This window comes from Procambarus clarkii, chromosome 15 (genome assembly GCF_040958095.1).
Source record: "Procambarus clarkii isolate CNS0578487 chromosome 15, FALCON_Pclarkii_2.0, whole genome shotgun sequence".
Taxonomy (NCBI): Eukaryota; Metazoa; Arthropoda; class Malacostraca; order Decapoda; family Cambaridae; genus Procambarus; species Procambarus clarkii.
Window position 1 is genome coordinate 804,085 of NC_091164.1, and position 20,356 is coordinate 824,440.

The 20,356-nt window shown below is 42.7% G+C and overlaps 1 protein-coding gene across 3 annotated transcripts; it reads left to right on the forward strand.

Annotated features, from left to right (window-relative positions):
- Positions 1-1,313: 1,313 nt before the first annotated feature.
- Positions 1,314-19,523, forward strand: LOC123759024 (protein AAR2 homolog). Of its 3 annotated transcripts, none has more exons than XM_045743753.2 (7): positions 1,314-1,408; positions 11,550-11,726; positions 12,996-13,111; positions 14,975-15,127; positions 16,069-16,474; positions 17,224-17,407; positions 19,134-19,523. In XM_045743753.2, the coding sequence occupies exons 2-7, from the start codon at positions 11,560-11,562 to the stop codon at positions 19,413-19,415; spliced, it is 1,308 nt and encodes a 435-aa protein (XP_045599709.2). In that variant the 5' UTR covers positions 1,314-1,408; positions 11,550-11,559; the 3' UTR covers positions 19,416-19,523. The 3 variants fall into 3 exon arrangements, with proteins under 3 accessions (XP_045599709.2, XP_045599710.2, XP_045599708.2); XM_045743754.2 differs by having other exon boundaries at positions 1,320-1,404; XM_045743752.2 differs by lacking the exon at positions 1,314-1,408 and adding an exon at positions 10,515-10,645.
- Positions 19,524-20,356: the final 833 nt, after the last annotated feature.

Sequence of the window (20,356 nt, forward strand, 5' to 3'; positions counted from 1 at the left end):
TGTACACTGTATAGTTTTTCTCCCCATTACTTGGCGAGAAAAATCCTAGCACTGTATCCATATTTCGCTTCCACTAGATAAACGACATATGAGATTAAGAAACAAGTAGTGTATTGTGAAGACTAATAATAAACAGAAGCTTCCCTGTGACTCTGTAATATCTCCATTGGCCAAACTATTATGTATTAGCGATAAGACCTACCATTATTGTATAATGACTTACTGTAAATATATAGCTCTTGTAATAGCACTTTCTCTGTAACTAGCTGACATTGTAAATATAAGGTGTGAAGGATAGATGAAATTGTTTATGTAATAATCTAAGATGAGGTCTGATAAAGACCTTTTGTGCCCTCTGTAATGCTTTTTGCGCTACCGCTCACAAGATGAGTATGGGGTGCACAATAAACTAGCCGCCTCCGGCAGCAACAATAAAAAATAATCCTTTTCCTTTTTAAAACCGAATGTATTGTTATGCTAGGCTGTATTAGGTTATATTATTAAGGTTAGGCTGCATTGGGCTCGGTTGGATTAGATTGGTTTGATTTGGGTTACGTTAGGTTGGGCTGAGCTAGGTTAGTCAGGTTTCAAAATGCAAGTCTCTGTGGCTTAGTGGTAAAGCATGCGCCCGGCAACTTCCCCAGCGCTTTGATTTGATTTGATTGTTGCCGCCGAAGGCGGCTAGTTTATTGTGCACCCCATACTCATCCTGTGAGCGGTAGCGCAAAAGCAATACAGAGGGCACAAAAGGTCTTTATCAGACCTCATCTTAGATTATTACATAAACAATTTCTTCAATCCTTCACACCTTTTAGATACAATGTCAGCTAGTTACAGAGAAAAATGCCCGAAAAGTTATGCCCGAAACGCTTTGCGTAATAGTGGCTTTAGGCATTGTATGTACTAGCTCTACCTATAAGTCAAACAATCCTTGTAAATATTTATTGTATGTATGTACCTTACCTAAATAAAATTGTATTGTATTGTATTGTATAGAAAGTGCTATTACAAGCGCTTTGATCTTTGTTTATATCCTGGCCGGGAAGGATTGACCCGGCGCCAATCCTTAACTACTCACCCAGCAGTGAATAGGTTGTTAAACGATTTGGCGGGATCTTCTTATGTGCGATGAGACTTGTACCTGGCATAATTAAAATATTAACTTAAATAATTCGCTTGTTAGACAATATATGATATTCAGATCTATAAATTACTTTTAAAAGGCCTATAATGCATATAAATATTAATTTACACACTCTTGGCGCTATACGCTTGGAATTTCAATATGACGTTCAAATAATTTTAGGCAGGGGGTCTCTGGGTCGGTTGGACGGCTACGGGTCATCGACTACGGGGTCGCCAGTCGTCAGGAAGCAGCGGCGGCGTGAGCATCGTCGATCCCGTGTAGGTAAGGCTGATAAATTTTTTTGGGGGGGGGCTAATATGTCTGAGCAGTTAGGAGATACAACATGAATATATAGTCTACCTCCACCTACAATGCTTAATGCATTATACATTTGTTCGCTATTATAACATTGAGTTTTTTTAATATCTCCGAGGATCATTGTTTCCGTATTTTTTTCATCCGGGTTCTGTCGTATTCAAATGTTTGTATTCCACTAATGCTAAATAGTCTTTCCTCTCGGATATTGTTGGAAGATTTTGAGGATTACGATTTGCCAACATTATATGGGGTAGGATATTATGTAGAATACACTTCCCCAGTGTTAAACGACCCGGTCGTCAGGCTAGGCTCGTTAACGCGACGGTCGACCCCCACCTCCCAAGACGCATCTTTTTATCGACTTTCATGTACTGTGTATTAATTATTTTTATCGTGTTTAAATTAATTTTATTTAATTAGGCGTATAGTAGGCTCGGTATTTAGGTTCTGTTGGCACTTATTTTCACTTGAAGTATGTGGAGGGTGAAGCATTTACAGTTGCCTGTCCTCAGGCCAAGCTCGCCTACGCGGCCACCCAACCCGCATTCGTCAATTTTATCGCGCTGCGTATTCAGAATTATTTTCGCGTATGAGGTAATATTATTTCATCAAGTTCATAGTTTAAAAACTAGTTTAGCGACAAGCGACAGTCCTGTGTATACTGTAATAGATGAACATCTTCCCAACGGGAAGGAGCGGGGACACCTCTCCAGGAACTGAATTTACCTGAGGGCCACTAACACTAGTGGCCTCGATGAGGACAGTAAGCCGGCGGCTTGTCAAAGGTCCCCCCATTTGCCCTGATGATCTTTTCCAGCTGCATTTTAAAACCCAGCAGGGTTTTGGCGTTTACGGCTTCGACGGATAGGCGGTTCCACTGGTTTACCCTATGGGTGAAAAAGCCTCTCCTGTTTCCAGTCCAACATTCTGGCTTGTTGAGTGTGAACCCGTTGCTCTTTGTTCGTGTAACATCTGACCTTTTGAAGACATTGTCCTGATCGACATCCTCCAAATTGTTTAGTATTTTAAAGGTTTCTATGAAGTCCGCCTTGTCATGCCTGGTTTGCAGTGTTAGCCCTGTGGCCCTCAACCGTTCCTGATACGAGAGATGACTAAGCTCTGGTATGATTTTTGTCGTAAGACATAGCTCCATAGCTCTGGTGAGACATGGCTCCAGAGCATCTATCTTTCTGAAGATGAGGCCTCCATCCCTGGATGCAATAATTAATGTGGGGGCGCACCAGAAACTTATACTTTAGGTCTACTTTATTTTCCTTGAAGATAAAGGTACGCATGATTATTCCCAGGGTTTGGTTTGCTATTTTACTGCCGCTCCCACTTGTTGTACAACTATCAGTGATTGGTGGATTCTGACTCCAAGATAATGTTGATGATTTGGTAGTTGTGTATTGTTATGCCTCACGTGATGGATTCTGACTCCAAGGTCCTATTCTTCATTTATCTGTTGAAAGAATCTGGCCATTTGTGGAGTTCATGTAGATCCCTTTGTAAGGTTTCAATATGACTTTCACTTCTCATTTTACCATAGATCTTAGTATCATCTGCAAACTTGATGTGGTTTGTAATATTCTCATTGATGTCATTGTGTATATGACAAAAAGAATTGGCCTCAAAATGGACTCCTGTGGCACTTAGCACATTGGTGGGGGGTTGGATGAGATATTTGCTTGCTAGGCTTGCGATTACACAACTGGTCCGGTTCCGGTTACACAACAGGTTAGGGTCCAGTTACATAACAGGTCGGGCTCTGGAGGTTGTCACATGGGCTTCAGGTTGTGCATGGTTGTGCTTCCAAGGTTGTTTGTTCGGTTCGTTCATGCTAGGCTTGCGGTTACACAAGTGGTCGGGGTCCGGTTACACAACTGGTCGGGCTCTGGTTACACAACTGGTCCGGTTTCGGTTACACAACAGGTCAGGGTCCAGTTGCACAACTGTTTGGGTGGGCTTCGGGTTGTGCATGGTTGGGCTTCGGTTCGTGCATGGTTGTGCTTCAGATCTTTTTTGATGTTTGTTTTTGTTTGTTTAGTTTGTTCAAATTAGGCTTGCAGTTACACAACTGGTCGGGGTCTGGTTACACAACTGGTCGGGCTCTGGTTACACAACTGGTCGGGCTCCGGTTAAATAACTGGTCGGGCTCCGGGGGTGTCACTCGGGCTTCGGGTTGTGCATGGTCGGGCTTTGGTTAGTGCATGGTTGTCCTTCCATGGTTGTTTGTTCGGTTCGTTCATGCTAGGCTTGCGGTTACACAACTGGTCAGGGTCTGGTTACACAACTGGTCGGGCTCTGGTTACACAACTGGTCGGGCTCCGGTTAAATAACTGGTCGGGCTCCGGGGGTGTCACTCGGGCTTCGGGTTGTGCATGGTCGGGCTTTGGTTAGTGCGTGGTTGTGCTTCCAAGGTTGTTTGTTCGGTTCGTTCATGCTAGGCTTGCGGTTACACAACTGGTCGGGGTCTGGTTACACAACTGGTCGGGGTCTGGTTACACAACTGGTCGGGCTCTGGTTACACAACTGGTCGGGCTCCGGTTAAATAACTGGTCGGGCTCCGGGGGTGTCACTCGGGCTTCGGGTTGTGCATGGTCGGGCTTTGGTTAGTGCATGGTTGTCCTTCCATGGTTGTTTGTTCGGTTCGTTCATGCTAGGCTTGCGGTTACACAACTGGTCAGGGTCTGGTTACACAACTGGTCGGGCTCTGGTTACACAACTGGTCGGGCTCCGGTTAAATAACTGGTCGGGCTCCGGGGGTGTCACTCGGGCTTCGGGTTGTGCATGGTCGGGCTTTGGTTAGTGCGTGGTTGTGCTTCCAAGGTTGTTTGTTCGGTTCGTTCATGCTAGGCTTGCGGTTACACAACTGGTCGGGGTCTGGTTACACAACTGGTCGGGCTCTGGTTACACAACTGGTCGGGCTCCGGTTAAATAACTGGTCGGGCTCCGGGGGTGTCACTCGGGCTTCGGGTTGTGCATGGTCAGGCTTCGGTTCGTGCATGGTTGTGCATCAGATGTTATTTGTTTGATGTTGTTTGTTTTGAATTGTTTCTTTGGTTCGTTCATGCTAGGCTTGCGGTTACACAACTGGTCCGGTTCCGGTTACACAAGAGGTCAGGGTCCAGTTGCACAACTGGTTGGATGGGCTTCGGGTTGTGCATGGTTGGGCTTCGGTTCGTGCATTGTTGTGCTTCAGATGTTTTTTGATGTTTGTTTTTGTTTGTTTAGTTTGTTCAAATTAGGCTTGCGGTTACACAACAGGTTAGGGTCCAGTTACACAACTGGTTGGGCTCCGGTTACATAACTGGTTGGGTTCTGGGGGGGTGTCACTCGGGCTTCGGGTTGTGCAGGTTGGGCTTTGGTTAGTGCATGGTTGTACTTACAAGGTTGTTCAGTTCGTTCATGCTAGGCTTGCGGTTACACAACTGGTCGGGGTCCGGTTACACAATTGGTCGGGCTCTGGTTACACAACTGGTCGGGCTCCGGTTAAATAACTGGTCGGGCTCCGGTTAAATAACTGGTCGGGCTCCGGTTAAATAACTGGTCGGGCTCCGGTTAAATAACTGGTCGGGCTCCGGTTAAATAACTGGTCGGGCTCCGGGGGTGTCACTCGGGCTTCGGGTTGTGCATGGTCGGGCTTTGGTTAGTGCATGGTTGTGCTTCCAAGGTTGTTTGTTCGGTTCGTTCATGCTAGGCTTGCGGTTACGCAACTGGTCGGGGTCTGGTTACACAACTGGTCGGGCTCTGGTTACACAACTGGTCGGGCTCCGGTTAAATAACTGGTCGGGCTCCGGGGGTGTCACTCGGGCTTCGGGTTGTGCATGGTCAGGCTTCGGTTCGTGCATGGTTGTGCTTCAGATGTTATTTGTTTGATGTTGTTTGTTTTGAATTGTTTCTTTGGTTCGTTCATGCTAGGCTTGCGGTTACACAACTGGTCCGGTTCCAGTTACTCAAGAGGTCAGGGTCCAGTTGCACAACTGGTTGGATGGGCTTCGGGTTGTGCATGGTAGGGCTTTGGTTAGTGTATGGTTGTGCTTCCAAGGTTGTTTGTTCAGTTCGTTCATGCTAGGCTTGCGGTTACACAACTGGTCGGGGTCTGGTTACACAACTGGTCGGGCTCTGGTTACACAACTGGTCGGGCTCCGGTTAAATAACTGGTCGGGCTCCGGGGGTGTCACTCGGGCTTCGGGTTGTGCATGGTCGGGCTTTGGTTAGTGCATGGTTGTGCCTCCAAGGTTGTTTGTTCGATTCGTTCATGCTAGGCTTGCGGTTACACAACTGGTCGGGGTCTGGTTACACAACTGGTCGGGCTCTGGTTACACAACTGGTCGGGCTCCGGTTAAATAACTGGTCGGGCTCCGGGGGTGTCACTCGGGCTTCGGGTTGTGCATGGTCAGGCTTCGGTTCGTGCGTGGTTGTGCTTCAGATGTTGTTTGTTTTGAATTGTTTCTTTGGTTCGTTCATGCTAGGTTTGCGGTTACACAACTGGTCGGGGTCTGGTTACACAACTGGTCGGGCTCTGGTTACACAACTGGTCGGGCTCCGGTTAAATAACTGGTCGGGCTCCGGGGGTGTCACTCGGGCTTCGGGTTGTGCATGGTCAGGCTTCGGTTCGTGCATGGTTGTGCTTCAGATGTTATTTGTTTGATGTTGTTTGTTTTGAATTGTTTCTTTGGTTCGTTCATGCTAGGCTTGCGGTTACACAACTGGTCCGGTTCCAGTTACACAAGAGGTCAGGGTACAGTTGCACAACTGGTTGGATGGGCTTCGGGTTGTGCATGGTTGGGCTTCGGTTCGTGCATGGTTGTGCTTCAGATGTTTTTTTGTTTGTTTTTGTTTGTTTAGTTTGTTCAAATTAGGCTTGCAGTTATACAACTGGTCGGGGTCTGGTTACACAACTGGTCGGGCTCCGGTTAAATAACTGGTCGGGCTTCGGGTTGTGCATGGTTGGGCTTTGGTTAGTGCATGGTTGTGCTTCCTAGGTTGTTTGTTCGGTTCGTTCATGCTAGGCTTGCGGTTACACAACTGGTCGGGGTCTGGTTACACAACTGGTCGGGGTCTGGTTACACAACTGGTCGGACTCCGGTTAAATAACTGGTCGGGCTTCGGGTTGTGCATGGTTGGGCTTTGGTTAGTGCATGGCTGTGCTTCCTAGGTTGTTTGTTCGGTTCGTTCATGCTAGGCTTGCGGTTACACAACTGGTCGGGGTCTGGTTACACAACTGGTCGGGGTCTGGTTACACAACTGGTCGGGCTCTGGTTACACAACTGGTCGGGCTCCGGTTAAATAACTGGTCGGGCTCCGGGGGTGTCACTCGGGCTTCGGGTTGTGCATGGTCGGGCTTTGGTTAGTGCATGGTTGTGCTTCCAAGGTTGTTTGTTCGGTTCGTTCATGCTAGGCTTGCGGTTACACAACTGGTCGGGGTCTGGTTACACAACTGGTCGGGCTCTGGTTACACAACTGGTCGGGCTCCGGTTAAATAACTGGTCGGGCTCCGGGGGTGTCACTCGGGCTTCGGGTTGTGCATGGTCAGGCTTCGGTTCATGCATGGTTGTGCTTCAGATGTTGTTTGTTTGATGTTTGTTTTGAATTGTTTCTTTGGTTTGTTCATGCTAGGCTTGCGGTTACACAACTGTTCCGGTTACACAACAGGTCAGGGTCCAGTTGCACAACTGGTTGGATGGGCTTCGGGTTGTGCATGGTCGGGCTTTGGTTAGTGTATGGTTGTGCTTCCAAGGTTGTTTGTTCAGTTCGTTCATGCTAGGCTTGCGGTTACACAACTGGTCGGGGTCTGGTTACACAACTGGTCGGGCTCTGGTTACACAACTGGTCGGGCTCTGGTTATACAACTGGTCGGGCTCTGGTTACACAACTGGTCGGGCTCCGGTTAAATAACTGGTCGGGCTTCGGGTTGTGCATGGTCGGGCTTTGGTTAGTGCATGGTTGTGCCTCCAAGGTTGTTTGTTCGGTTCGTTCATGCTAGGCTTGCGGTTACACAACTGGTCGGGGTCTGGTTACACAACTGGTCGGGCTCTGGTTACACAACTGGTCGGGCTCCGGTTAAATAACTGGTCGGGCTCCGGGGGTGTCACTCGGGCTTCGGGTTGTGCATGGTCAGGCTTCGGTTCGTGCATGGTTGTGCTACAGATGTTGTTTGTTTTGAATTGTTTCTTTGGTTCGTTCATGCTAGGTTTGCGGTTACACAACTGGTCCGGTTTCGGTTACACAACAGGTCAGGGTCCAGTTGCACAACTGTTTGGGTGGGCTTCGGGTTGTGCATGGTTGGGCTTCGGTTCGTGCATGGTTGTGCTTCAGATCTTTTTTGATGTTTGTTTTTGTTTGTTTAGTTTGTTCAAATTAGGCTTGCAGTTACACAACTGGTCGGGGTCTGGTTACACAACTGGTCGGGCTCTGGTTACACAACTGGTCGGGCTCCGGTTAAATAACTGGTCGGGCTCCGGGGGTGTCACTCGGGCTTCGGGTTGTGCATGGTCGGGCTTTGGTTAGTGCATGGTTGTGCTTCCAAGGTTGTTTGTTCGGTTCGTTCATGCTAGGCTTGCGGTTACACAACTGGTCGGGGTCTGGTTACACAACTGGTCGGGCTCTGGTTACACAACTGGTCGGGCTCCGGTTAAATAACTGGTCGGGCTCCGGGGGTGTCACTCGGGCTTCGGGTTGTGCATGGTCAGGCTTCGGTTCGTGCATGGTTGTGCTTCAGATGTTATTTGTTTGATGTTGTTTGTTTTGAATTGTTTCTTTGGTTCGTTCATGCTAGGCTTGCGGTTACACAACTGGTCCGGTTCCAGTTACACAAGAGGTCAGGGTCCAGTTGCACAACTGGTTGGATGGGCTTCGGGTTGTGCATGGTTGGGCTTCGTTTCGTGCATGGTTGTGCTTCAGATGTTTTTTTGTTTGTTTAGTTTGTTCAAATTAGGCTTGCAGTTATACAACTGGTCGGGGTCTGGTTACACAACTGGTCGGGCTCCGGTTAAATAACTGGTCGGGCTTCGGGTTGTGCATGGTTGGGCTTTGGTTAGTGCATGGTTGTGCTTCCTAGGTTGTTTGTTCGGTTCGTTCATGCTAGGCTTGCGGTTACACAACTGGTCGGGGTCTGGTTACACAACTGGTCGGGGTCTGGTTACACAACTGGTCGGGCTCTGGTTACACAACTGGTCGGGCTCCGGTTAAATAACTGGTCGGGCTCCGGGGGTGTCACTCGGGCTTCGGGTTGTGCATGGTCGGGCTTTGGTTAGTGCATGGTTGTGCTTCCAAGGTTGTTTGTTCGGTTCGTTCATGCTAGGCTTGCGGTTACACAACTGGTCGGGGTCTGGTTACACAACTGGTCGGGCTCTGGTTACACAACTGGTCGGGCTCCGGTTAAATAACTGGTCGGGCTCCGGGGGTGTCACTCGGGCTTCGGGTTGTGCATGGTCAGGCTTCGGTTCGTGCATGGTTGTGCTTCAGATGTTGTTTGTTTGATGTTTGTTTTGAATTGTTTCTTTGGTTTGTTCATGCTAGGCTTGCGGTTACACAACTGTTCCGGTTACACAACAGGTCAGGGTCCAGTTGCACAACTGGTTGGATGGGCTTCGGGTTGTGCATGGTCGGGCTTTGGTTAGTGTATGGTTGTGCTTCCAAGGTTGTTTGTTCAGTTCGTTCATGCTAGGCTTGCGGTTACACAACTGGTCGGGGTCTGGTTACACAACTGGTCGGGCTCTGGTTACACAACTGGTCGGGCTCCGGTTAAATAACTGGTCGGGCTCCGGGGGTGTCACTCGGGCTTCGGGTTGTGCATGGTCGGGCTTTGGTTAGTGCATGGTTGTGCTTCCAAGGTTGTTTGTTCGGTTCGTTCATGCTAGGCTTGCGGTTACACAACTGGTCGGGGTCTGGTTACACAACTGGTCGGGCTCTGGTTACACAACTGGTCGGGCTCCGGTTAAATAACTGGTCGGGCTCCGGGGGTGTCACTCGGGCTTCGGGTTGTGCATGGTCAGGCTTCGGTTCGTGCATGGTTGTGCCTCAGATGTTATTTGTTTTGAATTGTTTCTTTGGTTCGTTCATGCTAGGCTTGCGGTTACACAACTGGTCGGGGTCTGGTTACACAACTGGTTGGGCTCTGGTTACACAACTGGTCGGGCTCCGGTTAAATAACTGGTCGGGCTCCGGGGGTGTCACTCGGGCTTTGGGTTGTGCATGGTCAGGCTTCGGTTCGTGCATGATTGTGCTTCAGATGTTGTTTGTTTGATGTTGTTTGTTTTGAATTGTTTCTTTGGTTTGTTCATGCTAGGCTTGCGGTTACACAACTGGTCCGGTTCCGGTTACACAACAGGTCAGGGTCCAGTTGCACAACTGGTTGGATGGGCTTCGGGTTGTGCATGGTTGTGCTTCAGATGTTGTTTGTTTTGAATATTGTTTGGTTCGTTCATGCTAGGCTTGCAGTTACACAACTGAACGGGCTTCGGGGTGCACAGTAAACTAGCACTCGCTGGTTGAATAGGGGGATGCTTAATGAACTATCTACCTTTGGCGGCTAAAAATCAAAGAAATGTGCAACTTCATTCTAGTTGCAAACATGCAATAATCCAATGAATTATTGCAGTTGTATTTTTCTTTTGCGCCATCGTGAGTTTATTCGTTGTGTAAAGAAAGAAATACATCTGAAAGGGATAGAGTAGCTTAGGCTTTTTCTACCCCCCCCCCCCGCTACTCTTATTACAAAATGCTATGTATTCTCACAAACCCAATGTACCTTTTTGTATATAAATAAATAAGTAATAAATAAAATCCGCTACTTGTAGACCGTCAGCTGGCTACTTTCAGCAATTTGGATCTGGTACAGGGCATCACTCAACTTCATTTAATAAATATATGCCTGTTAATTTTTTTTTAATTTGACAAGAGCATTAATATATATATATATATATATATATATATATATATATATATATATATATATATATATATATATATATATATATATATATATATATATATATATATTGATAGATATAGATAGATATAGATATGTATATATATAGATATGTACGAAACGTTCTGATATTGTGTGGGAACTGGTCAAAATATTGGTGTTGGGCTGCGTGGTGTTGTGTAGCTGCGAGGAGCTGGTGGACGGGCTGTATTGTATTGTATGAAATTGTATTGGGCTGTATTTTGAGGGTCCAGGTTCAAGTTCAAGTAAGTTTATTGAGGGAAGGAAGTACATGGCAATATGATACAGTAGCTTTAGGTTATTTTTGATGGTTGTCCTCGTGAGGTGACCCAGAGCACGTCCAGTGAGAGACTTGTGGGTTGTGGGGAGGTTATTGTGTGGTTGTTAATGCTTCATGTTGTGGGGAGGGGGGCAGCTAATTCTTCCTTTTTCACCTTCGGGGATCCCGGGTTCGATCCCCGGCCGAGACAGAAGTGATTGGCTTAAGTTTCCTTTCACCTGAGGATTCTGTTCACCTAGCAGTAAATAGGTACCCTGGAGTTGTAGAACTGTTGTGGAATGTTGACTATATCTCAGTTTACCTGAATTTACCTGAGGGTCACTATCTCTAGTGGCCTCGATGTGTATAGGAAGCTGGCGGTTTGTCAAAGGTCTCCCTATATGTCCTAATAATTTTATGGAGCTGGATTTTGAAATTCAGGAAAAAACATTTGTATGAGTGTTAGCGACCCGAGAACAATGGTCGCTAACCAGAGTGACCCGAGGACAATGGTCACTAACCAGGTCACGTCCACAGTGACCTGGGATCATTTCCTGTGGCAGGACAGACTTTTGGCCAATGTTTCCTTTCACATGATGTTTTTGTTCACCTAGCAATATGTAGGTACCTGGGAGTTAGACAACTGTTGTGGGCTGCATTCTGGGAAGAGTTAGTACTGTAGTTGGAATTATGGGTGACCTCAGTAAGACTCCTAGGGTCCTGTCACTGACTCGGAGAAACCAAAACATCTTTATATTGACAAAATTTATATAGAATTTTGCATGATCGGAGTAATTCAGATAGTGTTATCGCGGCAAGCATGCTGCCAATATTCACGTTTCATGTTATTAATAGTACTTTAATACTAATCATTATTTTGTTTTCCATAGGATTGGAGTCATGGATCCGGAGTTGGTCCAGCAGATGTTTGAAGAGGGCGGGACACTGATTCTCCTCGGCATGCCAGCGACGACAGAATTTGGTATTGACTTAAACTCGTGGAATGTTGGTGATAGATTTAAAGGGGTAAAGATGATCCCTCCAGGTCTCCACTTCATTTATTTTAGGTTAGCATCCATGAGTATATTTTGTATTACAGTACTGTATTACCATATTCATTGTCTATTCATGCTCTCTGATTTTAGAAGTCTGAACTTAGAATTTATAGTAACTTTTACATACAGTATTTAACACATACCTTTTGAAATAAGGTATTGGCCTCATATTTTTACCTAACAAAAATTTTAAAAGTAAAACATTTGTGTCCTCATTCTGAGGTATTCCTCTTGGTTGTTTCATGTGTCACGATCTTATTTGACTCGGGTTGAGATCTGCCTGATGTTTAAAATTGGGCAGGTTAACATACCACACCAGTGCAATGGGAACCTTTCAAACAATCCTTGTCAGGACATACTAGTGCTAGGAAGACACGGGAGACTATGCTCACTCAGTCCAGGGCAGAATAGTATATCAGACCACCTAAAACCAGGGATATATTCTTGGTCTAATCCATAAACAGGAGGAGGAGTAAGGCCTTCGTGAAACCGAATTCTATGTAGAGAACAGGAATAAATAAATCCTTACCATAAAAAGGGGCACAAGAATCCCACTCACACATAAGAAAATGGCCTAGATTAAGGTGGCAGTACACAGGCACTCTTCAGACGATCCCTAGTCTCCAAATGATGGCAATTTTAAAACCTCAATTTTCTTTCTCATTCAATAAAATACCACCGTAAAATGTCCGTAGCAGCTGCATATATCCCAGATGTTTTTGTTAAAATGGTAGATACGAACATTTAGAGAATATATTTGTGACCAGGCTTTTATATACTGTATTTAGGTGCATATGTCTTAAGAGAATCATCAGGAAAATAATCTTTAGATTGTCAAAATGAAGATGCTTTAAATTAACAATATTGGTTTTTACTCCTTTCATGCAAATGTAGGATCCTCTAAGTTTAGATCGACAAACTGGTAGATACCCAGAAAGGGCCAGAGACCAGTACGGAAAGTAACGTATTGTCTGTATCCAGATGTACATTACCACTTTCTTGTCTAGTTTGACACACAAGCTCATTAAACTAGAGGCTAGTTTATAATTTGTATTTTTATATATATACAAATGTATCTTATATCATTGGTTCAGTATTATAGGCATGTTTTAATATACAGTACAGTATATCAATCTGAATCAATACACTAACTATTACATAATTTAACGCATCTAAACTTTACATTGAATGTTTTCAACATTGATGTAATAACATGCACAGAATATGTTGAGCTGTGAAAGATGCTTGTTGATTTTTGCTGAAGTCGTCTCCATATTGCAGTGCAGTGAGTCGCCAAGGAGATACAGCCCCGAGGACCGGATTTTTCCATGTTTTTAAGCAGAGAGAGATTTTAGTGCGGCATTATGATCCAAAAGCTGAAGACTTGATAGAAGAAGGTAAGTCTGTAAATGAATACAGTACATGGTATATTTTCCCTTGTTAACAGCCCTGTCCACTGTCTTGGACAGTGGAGGATGTGCAGATCATTCGGTCAGGCAGTTAAGCATCATTATATCTGGCCATTGACTGTAACTTGGGGAACTCAACGAGCCTAACAGGTTTCCTGTTCCCAACAGTGGTTTACCATACCACGAAGTATTGCAGGGATTAATTCACTATGGGTGTATGATAACATTTACCCATTGATAGGAGCTGTTTAGTAAATTCTTAGTTTTAGAAAACCTATTGGCAGACTTTAAGTTCATAAAATCAAAGAATACAGTATCAGTAGCTATTTGTGTAAAAATATTTGATTAGGCCAGCTACTTGTTGTGGAACTATTACTTTTGTTCACAATTCATATTTACAGCATAAATAGGATAGGATATGATAAAAAAAACACTTGTGTATTTGTATTTTATGTAAAGATTTGAATTACACTAAGTCCTCTGCACTCTCCTGAGTGTATTATCAAGGTCTGTGTATATGGTTTGGACAATAAGTTCTTCAGTGAAAGGAGATCAAAGGTTGTTAGATAATGTAATATAGATACAGTGTGGCATTCAATTCTCTGATTAACAGTACAACCTCAATTCAACAAACTGTATGAAACCCAATTCATTGCAGTGAGGGATTCATTGCAGCTGGAAATGCATCCAGGAAGCACCTTTCCATAGCCTGTTGGCTAATTTCACTTGGCAAAATTGTCATTTCAACCTATAATATAATAGATAACTACCAAATGAACATGTCTACAAAACAAATTAAACACATCTAGCTCATTTCTCACGTCCCCAGCCTCAAAACTCATTTTCAAAAGGTAGCAGGGTCGTACCGGAGTGAACAAAAAACTTGTCGGCTCAAAATGAAAATAAACCATGCAATTTGGTTTTAAATATCCTCAATATCTTTCCCAAGGCTCCAACTGTTTCTTGTAATGTTGAGTCCATTAATAAAAATCATCAAAAATGTGATTGATCCATATTAATTGAGTCACCATTCATACCCTATTAATTGCCATGCACTATGGGCTGATTTCACAACGTGAAATTTTTATTTCAACCTGTCATATTAAGAACAACTACCAAGAGAACCTACCTGTAAAGAGATTAAGATTTACAGTAAGAGGCTTATGACACAGGTTTTGATACAGGGACAGATGATCTAGTCATGTATACAGTTTTCCTCTCAATTGTATCAGTTAGTCTTAGTTCAGATTTTCTTGTCTCTGTTTTCTGCGTATCATTTCCTCTTGATGAACAAACCCACATCAGAAATTGAAGAAACGACGATGTTTTGGTCCGTCCTGGAACATTATCAAGTAGACTTGATATTGGCCCTGGATGGACCAAAATGTTGTCTTTACTTTATTTTCTGTTGTGTGGTTTGGTCATCATATCTTTGGCCACATTATTGTGACTCCTTGACTGCATATTCTCTTCCTTTCCCTCCCTTGAGACATGTTTTTGTAAGTTTCCCTGGCATCTTGACTGTCTCCAGGATTCAAGGACTCCAGAACTGAAGCACTGGAAACAGGCCTATGTTACAGATGATGTTTTGCTCAATTACCAACTTCTTCAGGTCAAACCCAAAAGGCTCTTCAGTAAAAGGAATGTTGTCTGTATGAAAGGTTCGTCTTTGACCAGTGTTTCTTCCAATCATTTGTCAGTAGCTTCTGTCCTTCACTCACTTAAGCAAGGCAAAGCCCCTTCAGTTGGGTGCCCTTTTTGATTCCTACACAGTTTCTTCCATGGGGATAACCTTTTGTCATTTTATATACCGACTTATTCTTTATTTAATCTGAATAATAATATTTTCAGATGTGAACTCGGAAGAAGTGGAAAACATTCGTTCCAACCTGCGAGATTTGGACAGATATCTTGGTGCATATCCCATAGAGTCCTGGGAAAAATGGATCTCTCTAACACAGTACATTTCTTCAGAAGAGTTAGAAAGAATGATTCCAAAATCAGGTGAGTACATCATAGAAGTTAGTGACATTTTCAAAAAGTGCATTGACATGGTGAGAATTTGAGGAAGAGGGGGGAGTGACTACAAACAAAGCACAGGCAACAGTAAGGGGACAAAGTTTGGGTGGGAGCTGTCTGAAAGGAGGGTGTGAATCTATTTACATGTTATGAGAGCTCATGTGGAGCAATATACAACTGGTTTCATTCGGCAGTAGGGTGCTGCTGTGGATGACTGCTGACATGGGGTGCAGTGTATTTACCTGTGGCCCTGTATAGTATGAACGATATAACATAAAATTGTAATTTCTTATGTAATACTTATAACATTAGTTAGATTAAAAATGAAAGATTAGATTAAAAACATTATTTAAGTAAAAAGTTTTAAAGGCTTTTTTGGCTAACGTTTTTATTTTTCCTTGATAATTTTTTCTTCCTTCTGTAGTGCTTAACCTTAGTTTAAATAAATGTGATGTTAAGTAAATAGAAAATTCTGAGATTTTTAAGGAAAGATCTGCTGTGTCCTTTAACATTAGTACTGGTGATCTTTGCCAGCTGCCTTTGCATTATCATTAAAGGTCCTAAGGGGTCATTGGAGATATACTCAGTCTAGCTTAGAACTGCTGACAGTGGTGCATTCCCTATAAATTTGAAGCAGGTTAAGAGTTCTGTATTGAGATCAAACATGACGCTAACCAGAGTCCCACCTAATAGCTCGCTAACATATCCCAAGGGTCCAGCGGATCTTGCCTTAGGGAAGGGGTGCAACCGAATGCAATCCCAGTAGCTCAGAACGTTTCTTTGTGGATTGCTAATTGCAGCAAGTATTTTTTAGGTGATTTGATTCTTTATTAGACAGCATGTTAGACACAGATAAACACTTGTGAAATTATGATCCATGATGATAATTCGGTAATTATTGTTTAACCTGTTTTAAAATTTTACAGGCAGGATTTGCTCAGTAATTGAGCTTGCATCGGTAAATACATGGCATAGAACAGTAAAAAGATCTGAAAGTGGCAGCCTGATCTCACAAGCAGCCAGTGAGTCAAGCTGTTCTGCTAATCAATTAGATCCTGGTTTACAAACAGATGACATGGAACAGCAACCAGGTACATCAGAGTTCAAAACACACAATTCTGATGGTAGTTCATTGATAATACTGAGCTCTGAACCTGAGATAGCTGAACCAAAGCCAGTAATGCCTGAAATGATACCTAAAGAAGGCACAGAGTTTCGTTTTAGCAAATTCCCAGCTCGACCATATCGTGATGGAGCAACGCCTAGTGAAGTAACAAGATATAGCCTTGATTCTTCATATAGCATCAGGCAAATGATAGCCAAAGTTGATAAGTAAGTTGGCTATGTATATTAAATGTAGTGCTTGCTGAACAGTAAGAGGATTGTTTTAATAATTAGCTTGTTTGTCTACCAAACCAAATTGATAATATAATACAGTAGAGATAGTGATAGATATAATTATTTAAATTTTTAATACAGTACCAGTATACTGTGTTGGTACTGGTTGACATTATTCTGATAATTGGTTATACTAGTACTGTATACTGTGCTGGTAATATTCAAGATTGTAAGGTAACCTGCAATGATGAACTAATGATGCAGGTATTCTAATATCTGATTAAAGTCACCTCTAACCTAGCATAATGTAAACCACCTACCACTTTTCAGAGGAATAAATAGTCTTACTAAAAAATCAAGGACATTTGTCTGTCAGAATGTCTTTAGATTAGTCAACAAACATAATTGTGCATTTTTACCTTTGAGTAAGCATACTTATACCCAAAATGTACGCAAAGAACTCTGCTATAAACTTTGCGATAACATCATGAATTTTACATGCTATTGATAAGATTTGTTATGTATTATTTATCTATTCAAATAATTGAACCTATAGATATATTTTTAATATAGATAATTACTTAATTACAATATGCATATATATCATGGCATCTGCATAACACTAGGTTCTCGGTACAGTAGCGTGTCAACATATAGACACTTTGACAGGCTACAAAAGGCTGAAATTTGAGAGCATTGGCACAGTTGGGTTAAATACTGTACAGTATTTGGTTTTGTTTCAGACCTGAGAGCATGTTAGCAGAGCTGCAGCTGGCTTTCATATGTTTCCTGGTGGGCCAAGTGTGGGATGGCTGGGAGCACTGGAGACGCCTCTTGTCAGATCTCTGTCGTGCAGAGGAACTTGTCAAACAGTACCCCGAGCTTTATAACAAATTTCTTTCCATCTTACATTTTCAGATTTATGAGGTAAGAAATTATGATCAATTCCTTTTTTACACCTTTGAATGTTCAGCACTCTATAATATAAACTCTGTGGAATCTTTGTTGTTGCCAAAAATTTATTTTTGTTTTAATTAACAAGTTCCTGCTTAAGTCAGGTTTATAAGGTAAAGCCACACCCCAAATAAGTATTTTTTTTCCCCAAGATATATTTTTGCGTGGGTCCTAAGCCTCTGGCTGGGCCACTACTTAGTGTTGTATCAGTGGTGTTGGTGCCATATGCTTCCATCATGGAAGAACAAGTAAACAGGGAACAAAATTTGTTCCAGTAAGTGTACCCAACTCAGAAAGGACAGATTTGTTAGCAGAGAATGTCACAATACTGAGGTTGGGTTATTTATTGACAGGTTTGGTCTTGTATACCGAGCACCGCCGTGATCCAGGATACAGTATTTCAGTCGTCTTCCCCCGTGCTGGGTTTCAATTTAGCCTCGGGCACATTACTAGGTATCCAATGGAAAAATGCATAGCAACCACCCATTGGTTATTATTTTTTTTTTTTACAACTTAAATATTTCAGTACAGTGTTCCAGGCTATACAGTATTAAAGACCTTGTGGTAAAAATAGGATGTTTTCTGCAACTAAGGACTATGTACTTCATCAGCCCATTATTTTTTTTAACTGAAGCACTGTCTCAGTATTTATGACTTTGACAAGTGGTGAATAAGCATCTCATGTTGTCTGGCTTTAGCTCGGTATTTTAAAGATCTCAATGAAATCATTCCTTTCATGCTTTGTTTACAGTTTTGTTTTTGTATTATGGGGATGAATTTTGTTCCTCGGTACTGAATCTTTCCCAGTGCATCTACAGTATGTTCTTTTGAAGGCGAGGCTTCCTTGCTTGGATGCAAGTAGTCCAGATGGGGGTGAACCACTTTCTTTCCCTTTAAGTCAAAGGCTTATTTGAATATTGTTTGGGTTTAGTTTTTCCCACAGCTCTTACTCGCTGAGCAGTTTTCAAAGACTGGTTGGCCACTACTCCCAGGTCCTTTCCTTTTTCAGTCTAATACAGGGTCATGTTGATATAGTAGATATGTGAGTTTGCATGAGCAGACAGGTGGGTGATGGTGGCAGGGTGAGGATTAGAGCAGGCATTGAAGAATGAGTGGACAAGCAAATTAGGAGTGTGGATGGGCACATGGGTGCAGCTGAGCATATTCTAATTAGTTGGCTGGCATATTGACTGGCATGCTGGCTGGTTGTCAGTCTGCTGGGTGCAAGCTGTTACATCCTGTGATGCAACAGACCCATCCACCTCTCCCTACAATCCCTGAATCTCTAGAAATGCACATAAAGTACTGATATACTGTACTTTTTTGTACTATTTTATCTATTCTGAGGTATCTCACTGGAGACTACACAAATTTTGCACTGTCTTGGTAGAAACTGTAACATGCAGTCAGGTGGAACGACATTCTAGTATTTGCACTTTGGGCCACTTTTAAAATGGTCCCAGAGTTATAATGGTATGAGGGAGCACTGGAGAAAACCATCTGGCTTAACTGAGCTCTAGATGCCACTGATTTTTTTTCTCTCTCCATTACATGTTTTATTTCCTTATTAACTACCAATATGATTTTTAACTTCTAGTTACAATTGGTCTGTATGAAATAAAGTACTATACTGATGTTATAAATGCTTATTATTATTTTCAGTGTACATTATTTTTTTTATCAATACTTATGTTGACAGGTACCAGAAGATCTGTTTATTGATATTGTTGAGAGCAACAACTTCTTGGCCTCTGCGTTGACAGCCTTGTTTGCCAACATAAGCGACAATGCTGCAGCTTTGCCGCTATCGTTAGTGAAGAAGGCTTCCCGATTCAAGGCGCATATAACTAACAAGTTTAAGTGGGATCTCAGTGTAGAGGATGAAGGGGAAGATGCCCCAGTTATTGTGGAAACTGAAGATTTGTCAGCAAATGAAACAGTTGAACCTTCGAGCACTGACGTGGCTGTTCTTACATCCTAGCAGCAATAATAATTAATTTATAGGTAACTAATATAAGTGTTTTAAATTTATATGTAGGAGTATAAATAATATTCTAAAATGCCATATAAATAAAATATCTTTAATTAATGTGTGTATTTTCTTGCAAGCCTTTTTTTGTATGTATTAAGGCATATACAGTACCCCCAGATTTGTGATGAGGGTTGATGATATAAAATGATTTAGATGCATATTAAATGTAAAAGCTTTTACAAGGTAATGTACTTTGCCATAAGTTCTGTTCTTGCAGCAAAAGTACAAAATAGGTAACATAGTATTGAAATTCTGGTTAGTACATTTAATGTTTCCATGTATCTTAAAAAAAATGGTTTCAGGTGACCTACACATCTGATATGCCATATTAATTTTGATGATTACTATCTTATTCTGCTTTATTAAGTCTTCCCACAGCGGGAAGCCCCACTTTCCAGTTTTAAAATACAAAATACTGTATTAAATTATTCGCCAATCTTGTTTTTCATAGTAAAAGGTGCCTGGCGCAGGCGATGAGTCACAATAACGTAGCTAAATTATGTTGACCAGACCAGGCCAGGGTTGCCTGGCCTTTACTTAAAGAAAATTGGCCAATACTTCAGTATTTTTGTTTTGTTTTATTTTGTATATGGCTGTGATTGGGTATATCTAGGTGTTCATTGCTTAACATTAAATGACCTGTGACTTATGTGAACAGCTATGATGCTACATAGTCTTCCCAACTTAGTACTGTACCTTCTTTTGATAATTATGTGAACAACTTTGCCATTGTTTCATTTATGATAACTGGCGAGAGATAATGTTTGCTTAAATCCTCTATGGAATACTGTACCCAACACCGATATGGCTGGGAACCCAGTAAAACTTGATTGTCTTTGTCTTAAATCTGCTAAATATAACCATATTCTCCCCCCCCCCCCCCCTCTATA

Coding starts and splice junctions, on each gene's coding strand:
- LOC123759024 (XM_045743753.2), top strand. CDS start 11,560: ATGGATCCGGAGTTGGTCCAGCAGATGTTTGAAGAGGGCGGGACACTG. Junction 13,112..14,974: donor TGAAGACTTGATAGAAGAAG/GTAAGTCTGTAA, acceptor TAATATTTTCAG/ATGTGAACTCGGAAGAAGTG. Junction 15,128..16,068: donor AAGAATGATTCCAAAATCAG/GTGAGTACATCA, acceptor AAAATTTTACAG/GCAGGATTTGCTCAGTAATT.